We start from the raw sequence: 13,241 nt of genomic DNA on the forward strand, positions 1-13,241 counted from the left end.
CCCTGGCAGCCTGCTGGTTGGGAAGGAAAAGAGTTCATCACTCCCTTCGGACTCTGATTATGCCCGCCAGTGCATGTGGGTGGCATGGGAGAGAACAACAGATTTACCCTCAAGGGAATAGAGCCTTTTGACAATATACCTTTAAAGCATATTCCTGTATTGCAGGGGGTTGGACTAGATGACCCTCGGGTCCCTTCCAACTCTACAATTCAACACACATTTAAAGTACATTACTTCTTCCAAAGAATCTAGGCAGATACAGTTTGCTAAGGGTGCTGGAAATGGTAGCTCTGTGAGGCAGAAACTGCAGATACCAAGATTTTACATTGAATATGCTTTAAATATATAGCATGGATCTGCCTTAAGACCACAGAAGCATCCCACCCCACGTCATTGGAGGTTTTTAAGCAGAGGTTGGATAGCTGTCTATCAGGGATTCCTTAGCTGGGTTCCTGCATTGTAGGGGATTGGACTAGATGACCCTGGGGCTGCCTCTGCAATTCTATGATTTCTTTGCTGCCATCCATTTTTGGGTTGCCACTGCTGTCTGCAAGCTCCACCTGCCACTGCAGCCTCTTGTGGAACTAAATTCCTTGGACACCAGCATGGGGTTCTTGGGGGACAGGTAAGGGAGAGGGGGAGAGAGCATGCAGAACGAGTCAGGTGGCTACAGCTGAGGGCCTTGTTCCAGGACCCATCCTTAGTGACTGCTCACTGAAGGGCATCAGCTCTTCCATTACTGCAGGGAAAGGCTGGATCATAGAATTGTAGAGCTGGAAGGGACCCCAGGGGTTATCTAGCCCAACCACCTGCAAATCAGGATTCACATTTTACACTTTTCATTTTAATTGGGAGCTGAGCTTCTCCAATGTTCCTCCAGCCACCCTTAGGCAGTTCAGTTCCAGCCTGGTCCAGTTTTTCTGCAAAGAGTGTGCCCAGCTCGGCACAAGTCGCATTTGCACATTTCACAACTGTTTATTCTGGTTTCTTCACCCTGATAGCCACCTTCAAGGATAGCGGCCCTTATCAGCCCTGATATAGCAAGCATGCAGCAAGAGGTCTGCTTCTGGTGGAGACAAAGGTGCTCTCAGCCCTTCTGATGGGACACGCCAGGGCCAGCCCTCCAATCCGGCCGTTTATCACTTGCACGGTCCAGGAAATGTTCAGTTGAGAACACAGAGAGATTAAGGGGGGGAACACACAGAGATATTCGTGAGCTGTTGAAAGATTGCATTGAGCAACTGGGAGAGCCTTTGGGCACACTGCTGGCAGCTTTAGGCTTTTAAGAGAACTCTTTGGTTAACTGGGCAGCTGGAAAGGAGCCCTTGACATTGCTCAAGTTTGGGTCACCCAACTGGTCAGTCCCACCCAGCTGGCAAAGAGCCCCTCCATTTGCAAAGCTGGTTTTGTGGGACCCGGCTGGATTGGGGGGGGGGTTAAAGCCCCAAGCAGCTTTGATCCTGGCCACCTTAAGGATGGTCTTTTTCCAATGGCGGGCCTTGCAGCAGAGGCCATTAAATAAGGCAGAACATAAGAGGAGTTTGCTGCATTGCAGGATATTTGGTAGAGCCCCATGATAAGTTTGCTGGGCCTTGGGTCTGTACCGTTTCAGGCACTGGGTCCGAAGTGGACTCTTTTCAGGAAGCACAGGCTCAAACCAGTTCACCACCATGTGCAGCTGTTTGACATGGGAGGGAGGACCTGGAACAAAGAACCCGGGGGGCGCTCATCCTTTCCCTCCTTAGCTGGCATCAAGGAGAGCAGCAGCAGGCAGCAGCACTGGAGGCAGAAGCCCTCCTGCCTACACTGAGATTTGTATCCCAAGGCCACCCTCTGAAAACACAGACCTGGTGGATGGAAACTGCCTCCACATGGCCTTTGGTGCCATGCCAACAGCTCTGGAGGTCAGGCTGACACAGGCATCTCTTGTTGCAAAAGCTCTTTGAAAGGCCATTTTAAACACAAAGAGGAAACAGAGTCCCCTGGTGGACTCTCCTTCGCTAGAGGGATTTGGATTAGATGACCTCTGAGGTCCCTCCCAAATTCTAGAATTCTATGTGTGGAATCACTTACAGGTAACTGGGCTGGGCTAGTCTGGGTGGCTGGTTGAGCAGCCCCATTTATTCAGCAGTTGGAGATTTCACCAAAGAGAGGTGCAGCTAGCACCCCCGCCCCTTGCCAAAGCAGTGGGTGGTGATGCCAGCGGGACACTCCCCCCGCCTCCCGCTCTGTTTCCAGAAGATTTGTTGGAGGAAAATTACCACTTCAAAGCACTTGACCTACTTGAGAGGATTTTAATTTGTAGACAGCAAAGTATAAACAAGGTGGACAGTGACGCGATGGTTAACAGCAGCTCCTCCAGGCGTCTGTGTTTGGAGAGGACATGGCTAGTTAATGGGTGGCAAAGTTGTATGTGCCATAGAACAGATGAAAAGAAGCAGCACACCCACCTGCCTGGCTCCCATTCTGCTGGCCCTGTATCCAACATTCAGGGAACCAGGGATGTGCACAGCCATCAAACCAACTGACTGGGGGTTTGATCTGGAAAGAAGCAAAGGATCAGCAGAGCGTGTCTGTCAGGGGTGGGAGTCATTTGCATCCCCAGATGGAAGCTGGTTCCTTCACAACCTTCTCTTGCAGATGACCCAGCCATGGGGAAGCTGTGGCCTGCCAGATGATGCTGGACTCCCATCAGCCAGCATGACTAATGGTCAGGCAAGGTGGGAGTTGGGAGTCTAGGAGCTTCTAAAGGACCACGGGACCCCTATCCCTGTTCTATGCCCTTCCAGACGTACTACCCCCAATCATAAGCCTGTGCAGGGACCCCCACCCCTGTGCAAAATCCACAAGGCCACCCACCTCCTGCCTGCACTCAGGCCCTATACTCTGAAACAACCTCTACAAAGCTGCCCCCTGCAGGAAGAAACGGGTCAAAGCAGCTGCTTGCTGAGGGCATGTGTTCCAAGAGTGGATTGCTGCTGCTAAGTGCCAGGTCACCTCCTCAGTGCCACCCTTTTCTCTGAGTCACATATCTCTCGCTGCCTGAAAAATATGTGGCTGATAAAGGGAAGGGGTAATCTGGACAGACTGTCTGATCTGGGTCACAGCGCATGCCCCCCCCCCGCATGCCCCCTTCACAACAGTCGTATGAAGTGGAGATGGAGGCTTGCTGGGAAGCCCTCAAGGGCCAAGTAGATGACCACTTTCTTATCTTGTCCAGGCAGGGAGCAGAACCTTTCCCACTGGAAGGTGGCAGGCAGGGAGGGAGGCTACATACACACCTGCCTGGAGGAAAGGGTCTGAGTGGCCTCTGGTCACATTGGCCTCTAATTAGGAATGTGTTGGGTGGGGGGAGATGACAGCAGAAGCACACAGACCCACCCCCCTCACTTGTAGGCTGGCCGGCCATCCTCCCGCTCAGGAGGTTTGTCTCTGCCCATTTCACATTCCAATGCACCCTGGATCTAGGGATAAATAACATGCGAGTCTCTCACAAGCGAAGGAGTAGACAGTGGGGTTAGTCCAGGCTGGTCAGTGGCAGGGCTATGGTGGTCAGCACAAAAAGGCCTCCCATATGGGACAGAACAGTCCAGATCGTGGACAAGGGTGTGAGGCAGAGGAATGAAGGGGATGCCCAAGAAGGGAAGATGGTGTTACACAAGGCAGCTTCTTGCAGAGTCTGCCAGTCAGGCTTGGAACCAGCTGCTTGCAGGACTCTCACAAGCCACGCCAGTCACACCGAAGCTCCTTCCCACTCTTCCTCCTGCAGAGGGCCACGGGAGGGCCAGGTGGAGACGGCTAGACCTGGGTGAGAGGCAGGAACTTCTGGTAGTAGCTCTTGGTGACGTCAATCATCAGCTCCTGTGTGCACTCGGGAAGTTCTCCGGAGAAGAGCCCTGGGGGTGAAGTGGAGTGTGAGCAGCCAGCTTGGCATTAAGGAACATCCTTTGCTGTGTGGCCACTGTCCCAATTTGAGTAAGGCACACACAACTTTATAGGGCAGGCCTCCCCCACCCCCTCCCCACCCCCATTTACCTGGGCAGCCTGCAAAGACGGTAAAAGGTGGGACCACTGTTTCCGGAGGCAAGACTGTGTTGTCAAGGATCTTGCAGCAGTCTTTGAGGACGCACCGGCGACCCTAAAAAGGATGTACCACAAGTCAGTTTGGAATTAGAACAGGCCCCAGGTTCCCACCCTTCCACCTGCCACTCATGACCTGGATTTCCAGGCTTAAAGGGCCAGCAGGCAGCCCAATGCTCAACTGCATCCAAGTGGGTGGTTTTGTTCTTAACTGGCAATCTCACCAACTGCAGCACTACAGGACTCCTTCTGAGTACTGCAGACGCTCCTTCATTGGAGGTTTTTAAACAGAGCTTGGAATGGCTATCTGTCAAGGATTCTTTAGCTGTGATACCTGTGCTGAAGGGGGTTGGCCTAGGTAGCCCAGAGGACTCCCTTGCAACTCTACAATTCTGTGTGTGGTTTGCAGTGCTAATTTTGGGTAGGGAATCAAACTGCTGCTCACCCCCCCCCCTTCTGTGTATCTGTAGCAAGAGCAATGTGCAGGGAGCTTGGATCAGGGGAGCGTGCACAGCCAGCATGCCTGAAGAACGAGAGATAAATGTCTGGCTTTATCAGACGTTTTAACAAAGGAGCACCTGGCCAGCTGCAGGGTGAACTTTTGGTCCTCCAGCTGTTGTTGAACTAACATTCACATCATTTCAGGCCATTGGCCATGCTTGCTGGGGCTGATAGGAGTTGTAGTTCAACAACATCTGGGGGGGGGGCAAAGCCTTTCCACACATGGCACAGAGAGCCAACAGCCAACAGGAACAGCTGGGAGGAAGGCAGAGGGGGGCTTAGTGTGGCCTGCAGACCACCCAGCAAAGAATAAAAAGATATGAAAAAGCACCAAGAGTGTGTGTGTATAACTGCATTGTTAAACTACGGGACTTAGTCCGACAGGAGGCAATGATGGTCCCCAACTTGGATGGTTTTAAAAAAGGATTTGACAAATTCATGGAAGAGACGGTTATTGATGGCTGCTAGCCACTGACTCTGTTCTACTTCCACTGTCAGAGGCAGGATGCCTCTGAATACCAGTTGCTGGAAAGCACCGGGAGAGTGCTCTTGTGCTTGGATCCTGCTTGTGGGCTTTCCATTGGGGCATTTGGTTAGTCCCTGTGAAAAGATAGGCCCCCTTTGGCCTGATTCAGCAGGCCTGTCTTATGTTTTTCTGTACCACACTCTAGTTCAAGGGTGGGGAAACCATCACTTCCAGCCAATGCAGCAGATGGTCAAGGCTAATGGGAACTACAGTATAGTCCAACTCCATCTGAGGGACACAGCTCCCCCCCTCCAGCTGAAGTTCCCAGAGAACCTGCTTGAGCAGGTGAGCAAAACGTAGCGATGAACACCGGATCTTTTACTGTTCTGGCAAATGTGTATTTTCGCTTCAGACGCCTCTGGGCTGCAGTTCCTGGGCATGAGAGGAGCCGAGTTGCTCAGGTTAGGTGCCAAAGGCAGGTTCTGGGACAGGTAAGCGGGAGTCACGTCCCACACACTGCAGTCCCCGGACAACCAGAAGCTCTGTTCTCTCAGCAAATAAAAACCTAACAATGTTTGCTCAGGTGGGGACGTGGGAGAGATTCAGAGAGCTCTCGAGTTACCTCATTCTGAAGTTTGTTGTTTGGTTTGGCTGCCAGAGAGGGGAATCATTCCCACCAGGAAGACTCCGTTGGGAGATCTGGATGTGCCCTCTCTTTAAAGAGGCACTGACAGTCTGCCCCACTTTTCATGGAGAATGGAAGATTCATGACGGATAAAACTAAGTCCTTCTCCAAATGGCCCATAGTTAAACTTCCTCAAAACGGTGCATAGTTAAACTGTGGAACTCACTCGCACAGGAGGCAGTGATGGCCACCAATTTGGATGTCTTCAAAAGAGGACTGGACAAATTCATGGAGGGGCGGCCTATCAATGGCTACTAGCCAGGATGACTATGCTCTGCCTCCAAAGTTGGGAGACACAAGAGAGGAGAAGGCTCTTGTGCTCAGGTCCTACTTAAGTGTTTCCCGTAACAGGCATCTGGTTGGCCACTGTGGTAACAGGATGCTGGACTAGATGGGCTTCCTTTGGCCTGATCCAGCAGGCTCTTCTTGTGTCCAGGAAACATGCCCCCTCCTCAGGTATCTCTACACATGCCAAACCACAGCGGTATCTTGTTCAGGTAAGCTATCCTGGCTGTCCTCTTCACATTTCCCAGCAACAGCAAGGCTGACAAACCAGGGGCTCTGAACTGGTGCCAACTCTGGGAACAAAGCGCTTATTCAGGGCAGCCCCCACGAGCAGCTGGCGCTTGAGCTCAGGCCACTTTGACAAAGAGGGCGCAGGCAGGAGAGATCCGATGCAATGACCGTTGACAAAAGAGCAGGGGAGCCAAGTGGCATTTAAAGTGCAAACACTGAGTCACGCAGGACTTTTTTTAATACTAGGGCTGGATGGTGAAAGACAAAGGAGGAGGTTGCAACAATTGGGGCTTAGACTCCTGGGATCTCTCGACAGGCACTCGGGCAAGTTGTCAACAAGTCCCGTGGGTACAGCTTCACAGCTATATCACTGCAAGATGGCCACCAACTTTGATAACTACTACTACTACTATTAATAATAATAATAATAATAATAATAATAATACTACTACGATGGAGTACAGGATCAGGTTTAAGGTGCTGATTTTAACCTTTAAAGCCCCATACGGCCTAGGACCCTCGTACCTGCGGGACCACCTCTCCTGGTATGTCCCATGGAGGAACTTACGGTCTTCAAACAAAACCATCTCGGAGGTCCCAGGCCACAGAGAGGTTATGCTGGCCTCAACCAGAGCCAGGGCTTTTCCGGCTGCCACTCCGATCTGGTGGAACGCTCTGTCACAAGAGACTAGGGCCCTGCGGGACCTGACATCTTTCCGCAGGGCCTGCAAGACAGAGCTGTTCCACAAGGCCTTTGGCCAAGGCACAGCCTGACCTCCTCCTCTGGCAATTCTTCACAGAACTCTAGCCCAATGGTTGCCATTAACCTGATTTGAACTGATTTTACAATGAAATGATTTTAGAATGTTGTATCATTTTACTGTTGTTAGCCGCTCTGAGCCCGGCTTTGGCTGGGGAGGGCAGGATATAAATAATTTATTATTATTATTATTATTATTATTATTATTATTATTAATAATAATACACCGCCCACCTGGCTGGGCTTCCTCAGCTACTCTGGGTCGTTCGCAGAAAAATATAAATAATAATAAAATGTCAGACATTAAAAACTTCCCTGAACAGGGCTGCCTTCAGATGTTTTCTAAAAGTTGTGCAATTCTTTATCTCCTTGACATCTGATGAGAAGGCTTTCCATAGGGAGGGTGTCACTGCCAAGAAGGCCCTTTAAAAGAGGGCTAGACAATATCATGGAGGAGAGGGCTCTCAATGACTACTAGCCATGAGGGCTATGCTGTCCCTCCACACCTGGAAGCAGCAATGTTTCTGAATACCAGTTGGTGGAACAACAGGAGGGGAGAGCTGCTCTTACATTCTGTGTGCTGGTTTACCATAGGCAATTGCTCAGCCTTTGTGAGAACAGGATGCTGGATTAGATGGGCCACTGGCCTGATCCAGCAGCAGACTCTTATGTTCTTACACTCAGCCATGGAAATTGTGTGTTATAGGTGTATGGGTGTATCTTATATCGCTAACCACATTACACAGATATGATTCCTTTTTCTCTCAGACAAATTGTGTTTCTCTCACACACTGATGAATCATTGGATTGTACCCCATGTTAGCCTTACTCAGAGCAGACCCATTACCAGTCATGGACATTACAGTACTAACTTAGGTTCATTGATTTCAGTGGGTCTACCCTGAACAGGAGTTAGTTAGATACAGCCCCATGGCTGTTAATTGGGAATGGCTTCATTAAGTTTGTTCAGAAAGGGTTAGGTGCATAGAGAGGTTCTAACTGTCAGGGATGGATGCTTTATGGATGTAGAATCTACTAGAATCTTCCTGAACTTTCTAGCGTGTTCACAACAGAACAAGCTTGCAGCTGCATTTATCTAGTCAAGGTCACTGCCTCAGTGCTCCCACATACCCCTGCCTGCTGGGCAGTTTATCTTCTGTCCTTCATCCTGCTCTTTACTTTTGTTTCCATATATATATTGTGTGATTTTGCTTCTGGATGCGTTTTTGGAGCAAAGATTTTGCCTTACTGGGAATCTAGTAAGTTCCTGTATGAATTTAAGCCTCAGTAAAACTCATACCATAGAATCCTGCTTCCTGTGTGTGTGTTTTTCTCTGATCTCTACAAGGAGTGGACTCTGCTGGGGTTTTTTACCCATATCCTGGGGTTGCCCAGGCATGAAGACAGGGGGTGACTGGATTTGGCTATCAGCCCTTTCACTGGTATGCTACTCATCCTGTGCAGTGCAGAACTATGCACACATATTCACTCAATAACTTTTTCATAAGAACATAGGATGCTGCCCTATACTGAATCAGGCCCTTGGTCCATCTAGCTCAGTATTGTCAACACTGACTGGAAGCAATGGTTCTCTATGGTTTCAGGCAGAGATCTCTCTCAGCCCTACTTGGAGACGCTACTGAGGATTGAACCTGGGACCTTCTGCATGCAATGCAGATGCTGTACCAATGAGCTATGGCCCTTCCCCAATGCTCAGTGGTAGAACATCTGCATTGCATACAGAAGTTGGGGTCTGCTTCTCAGTTCCCTCCGTCTGAAGTTGTGCCCACTCCCCACAACACAGAAAGAACTGCACAGACCAAACTCCTGCTGCTGTCCCAAGTGGAGCTCTGCTAGGTGAGCAGCAGAAATCTCTTGACAGAGCTGCCAAACCACAGCCCTTCCCATCACCATGACCCCACCCTCCTGCCATTAGCTGGTGCCCAGCACTGTTGCAGACAAGAGAGGAACACAGCAGCTGGGACTGGAGTTTGGCAGCCACAGCAAGCAGCTGACCAGGAGCAGAAGGCTGCACTCCACAAGTTGAAATCTCTGGCATATGAATAGGTCTCAGCTTCTGCCTGCCTCCCCAGCCAAACACGGACATGGCCAGGAAGTTCCATTTGAATGGGTGCATGCGTGGATCTTGAACTGTGGTGTAATCTGTTTAGGCATCCAGGCTTACAAGAACCTCAGGGTGAACTAGAGAGCCCGTGTGGTGTAGTGGTTGGTGTCAGACTAGGACCTGGAAGATACCAGGGTTCAAATCCCCACTCAGCTAAGACGTTCACTGGGTGACCTTGGGCCGGTGACTGCCTAACCTATCTCCCCAGTGTTGTTGTTGTGAGGATAAAACAGGGTAGAAGAGAATGATGTAGTCCACCTTGAGCTCCTTGGAGGAAAGGCGCATATGAATGCAGTAAATACGTAAAACTTGATTCTGAGCCAAAAAATTCTGGTTGCCCACAGGCATCTGGTTGGCCACTATGAGAACAAGATGTTCGACTAGATGAGCCCCCTTTGACCTGGTCCAGCAGGCTCTTCTTAGGTTCTTTTGGCCCCTGTGCAACTGCCTGAAATTAAGTGGAACTGTTATGCTGCATAAACTTTGCAGGATGCCCAAGGGGAGACACACTTACAATGACGCAGTTCTTGCCTATGTGGACGTAGGAGCCGATCTGAGCCGCATTGACGACGCAGTCCTCCTCAATGAAAACGTGGTCACCGATGTGCAGAGGGAAAAATGCAACCCTGAAGAAGAAATATACATGTGTGTTGAGGGGGGCAGATTTATAGCCAGCAACACCTACCCCACCAAAAATAAAATAAAATCTAATCACTGAAGCCCCAGAACTGTAACAAATTTGGTGAGGATGACTTGCAAAGCTTGATCAAACAACGTGCAGCATGCCCAGGAGCTACCAATGCCCAAGTGGGATTGGCAAGGAAGAACACAAAGATTAACTTCCGGGTTAGCGCCATCGCCTAATGGCGGATTCCCTCCGAGCTCCGGAGGGAACTGGCTCAGTAGGAGACGGGTCCTGCCGCAGCTGCGACGCAGGGACCCTCAGAAACCAAAGGCGCGGAAGCCTGTGGACCTGGTGACTCGGCGGGCACCATTCGCGCCCCCCCCCGACCCAAGAGGGAGCCTTTTTAAAGGCTTCGGAACGGAGGACGGGGAGAGGCGTGGTGCTGAGAGTCGACTGCTACTCCTACTGAGGGAAGCCGCATGCCATGGTCGGAGAGCGCTGAATTCTTCTTCTGAACATTTGGACCTAAAGTAAAAAGCCTGTGAGTAATACGGAAATTGGATCTATAAAAGAAAGCTTTTTTCTGTTTGAATCTGGCACGATCGGGGAAGGCGCAAAGAGGAAGTCCGTCTCCCCGTCTTGTAAACAAATTGAAGCAAGGACTAAATAATTAAGATTGAGAGAATATCTCCTTTTTATTGGATAAAGTTATTAATTGCACGGATTGATAGTATAAGTAATTGTGCTGGAGGGTAAGAGCTAACTTCGGGAACTAAAGTGCCCCCCCCCCCGGGACCCGGGAGTGATCCGCGTGAGGAGCCTGCTGAGGAGACATAGAAGATTTTGACAGCTGTCAAACTAGCTGTCAAAGTTGGAAAAAATAGAGAACTTTGTTTCTGATGTTTTTGCTGGTTACATTAGTTACAATTTAGTGATAAATTGTTGAAAATAAAGAAGAACTGAAACAAGTCAACTTGATTTTTGGACTGGAAGTGTAAGGAATACTCAATAACCAGAATCCCTCTAGAGGGGGTTCAGGGACATTACAAGAATGGATATAGGTCGGAAAATACTAGCTGATCTGGACGAGGTTGCTTTTCTCGTGAGAAAATTGCTAGAGCAAAGTCATGTTTTGTCCACAGTCCAGACAGCTGAACAAGAAAAGAAACTTGAGAAATTTGAGGAAGTGGAGAAAGAGACATTTGCTGAACAAGAGGAACAGGAAGGAGGGGCTGAAGGAATTGAGCAGTGGGATTATCAATCTAGATGATTGTATGTTTATTAAGGAACCCAGCTCCTTGAACTCAAAACTCAGCACTACCCTGTTTCAAGGAAGCCCTCCCACCTTGTCCCAAGCAACTCCTACCCCTTGCTGAATTTCTTGAAAGGTGGACGGATGACACTTCGGCTTTTGACCACGCAGTGGCGCCCAACTCTCACATTGGCCAAGTCCCCTCGGATGATGCAGTCATTCATGACAATTGTCTGAATGGGAAAGAAGAGAATTACTGCAGTTTTGGAGCTTTCTCAAAGCAGGACGGCATTCTGATGGGACCCTGAGAAACATGCAAATAAGATGGGATTCATGTAAATGTGAACAACACACTAAATGGTTCGTCTTCCTTGGTTGCTGTAAGAACCAACCCCTGGTGCAATCAGTGTCAAGATTATCTTTTATTTATTTTAGTATTTTTATGCTGCATTAAAGAGTCTCCCTAGATAGTTCACAATTAAAAAAAAGCATAGAAACAATTTAAAACATAAATTTAGGAAATGGCTTTGAAAATGATGAGAGCAATAAAACTTGAAATATGAAGGAAGAAAGGTGTTTCATAGTTTGCTGTAGCCTGGTCAATGTAAATAAGCAATCAACACACTTGAAGGGGCCCACCTCAAGAGCCCCCCTGCCTCTTAGTACTCTCCAGGTAATCCCACCGCTGCCCCCCCAGGAAGCAGCACCACTCACTTTGGGCATCACTGGTCTACCTGAACAAGAGGTCTTATTTTCCATCCTTTGAATCTATCAGTAGGCCATGAACTGTTCACTGCACTTACAATCCCTTCCTACCCTGTCCCATAGGCAGCCTCTGGAGTTCAAGGGCCTCTCACCTTGCCATTGAGCACAATGTTCTGGCTTCCACACAGCACAGATTGCCTGCTCACTTTGTTCCCAGATGCCTAAAGAGATAAAGAAAGGCAGAAATGATTAGCAAAAACAAAGCTCTTAGAGAAGGGACTTGGGCGAAAGCACCAAAAGGCCATAGTTATCTGTAACCCAATGGCCTCCAGATTAACTACCATAATGTTACATGTGGGGTGCCTGCCTCTAAATATTTCTCAGACTTCAAGGGTGAGTGGGTGTGTTTCATTTGATATAATTAAGTGCTGTTGTGCTATTATTTTATTTCACTGTGCATTAAAAAAAATTCTTAGCAGCTTTGCATGAACACAACCCAATAGCATATAAGCTCATAGGAAGCTGCCTTATACCAAGTCAGATCAATTGTCCTACATCCCTCAGCACTGATTGGCAGCAGCTCTCTATTTAGCCACCCCAAGGAAACTGAGAATTGAACCTGGGGTTTTTGCATGTAAGGCAGGGACTGACCAATGAATTACAACAGTCCTCCTCCTGCTCATGGTAACTGGTTATTAATTGGGAACAGCCAATGGAAACACACATTGCCGGTACTGAACCTGCTTCACTAGGTGTTGGTTAGTTTCCAAATAGCCATTTCTATTACCTTTTCAGCTTTGGAATACAAAACACCCAGAGGGCACCAGGCTAGGGAAGTCTGCTTCAAAGCCTTTGCCAGCTTAGGAGCCAGGTACCTAGAGGGCCACCTTAGTCCGTGTACAGTGATCATGGCATAGGACTCTTCACCGCATGCCCCCACCCTCTGGAGCTAAGTGAGGTTGGGGGTTCAGGCACTAGCCAAAGGCCCTTCCAGACCTCACCATCACAACCCGCACTCGGATGCTATTATATTATTTAGACACTTTCCATCCTGCTTTTCAGGCAAAAAAATGGGCGCAGCCTTTCAGAGCGGCTTATATATCCCTTTAAAAAAGGCGGCCCCCGCCCGCAGCCTTAAAATAAAAAAAACAACAAGGCATGCGAGAAGAAAAGGCGGGGAGAGGGGAGGGAGGAGGGAGCGAACGAATTGTGGCCTCCGCTCTGCCTCCATACGTTTCATGCATTATTCTGAGGTGAGCGCCCTGGCATGGCGGTGCTTCTCCCACTCCCACAGGCCTGGTTCCCCGGTAAAGAGGACTAGCGCCTTGACTCGACACGCACCGTCTCGATGTATTCGGACTTGTTGTAGAGCATTTCGCTCAGCTCCATCGCGAAGCCCCCGCGTCACACCCAGAGCGGCTCCCCGACTCTATTGTCCCCGCGGGGCTACCGTACAAGCGACCCACTTCCGCCCTCCCGCGGGCCGTAGACTTTGCAGCCTATCAGCGCAGACTTTCCCGGAGGCC

The 13,241-nt window shown here is 49.5% G+C and overlaps 1 protein-coding gene across 2 annotated transcripts; it reads right to left on the reverse strand.

Annotated features, from left to right (window-relative positions):
• Window positions 1-2,274: 2,274 nt before the first annotated feature.
• Window positions 2,275-13,217, reverse strand: DCTN5 (dynactin subunit 5). Of its 2 annotated transcripts, XR_013833128.1 has the most exons (7): window positions 13,057-13,217; window positions 11,868-11,936; window positions 11,125-11,243; window positions 9,648-9,759; window positions 4,036-4,138; window positions 3,716-3,896; window positions 2,275-3,679 (listed from the first exon to the last, which is right to left on the reverse strand). XR_013833128.1 is itself a non-coding variant. In XM_079953579.1 (6 exons), the coding sequence occupies exons 1-6, from the start codon at window positions 13,102-13,104 to the stop codon at window positions 3,799-3,801; spliced, it is 549 nt and encodes a 182-aa protein (XP_079809705.1). In that variant the 5' UTR covers window positions 13,105-13,217; the 3' UTR covers window positions 2,275-3,798. The 2 variants fall into 2 exon arrangements, 1 of the variants encoding a protein (XP_079809705.1); XM_079953579.1 differs by having other exon boundaries at window positions 2,275-3,896.
• Between the last annotated feature and the right edge of the window lie 24 nt (window positions 13,218-13,241).

The sequence above is a fragment of the Podarcis cretensis genome (assembly GCF_951804945.1).
Source record: "Podarcis cretensis genome assembly, chromosome: 14".
In the NCBI taxonomy this organism is placed as follows: domain Eukaryota; kingdom Metazoa; phylum Chordata; class Lepidosauria; order Squamata; family Lacertidae; genus Podarcis; species Podarcis cretensis.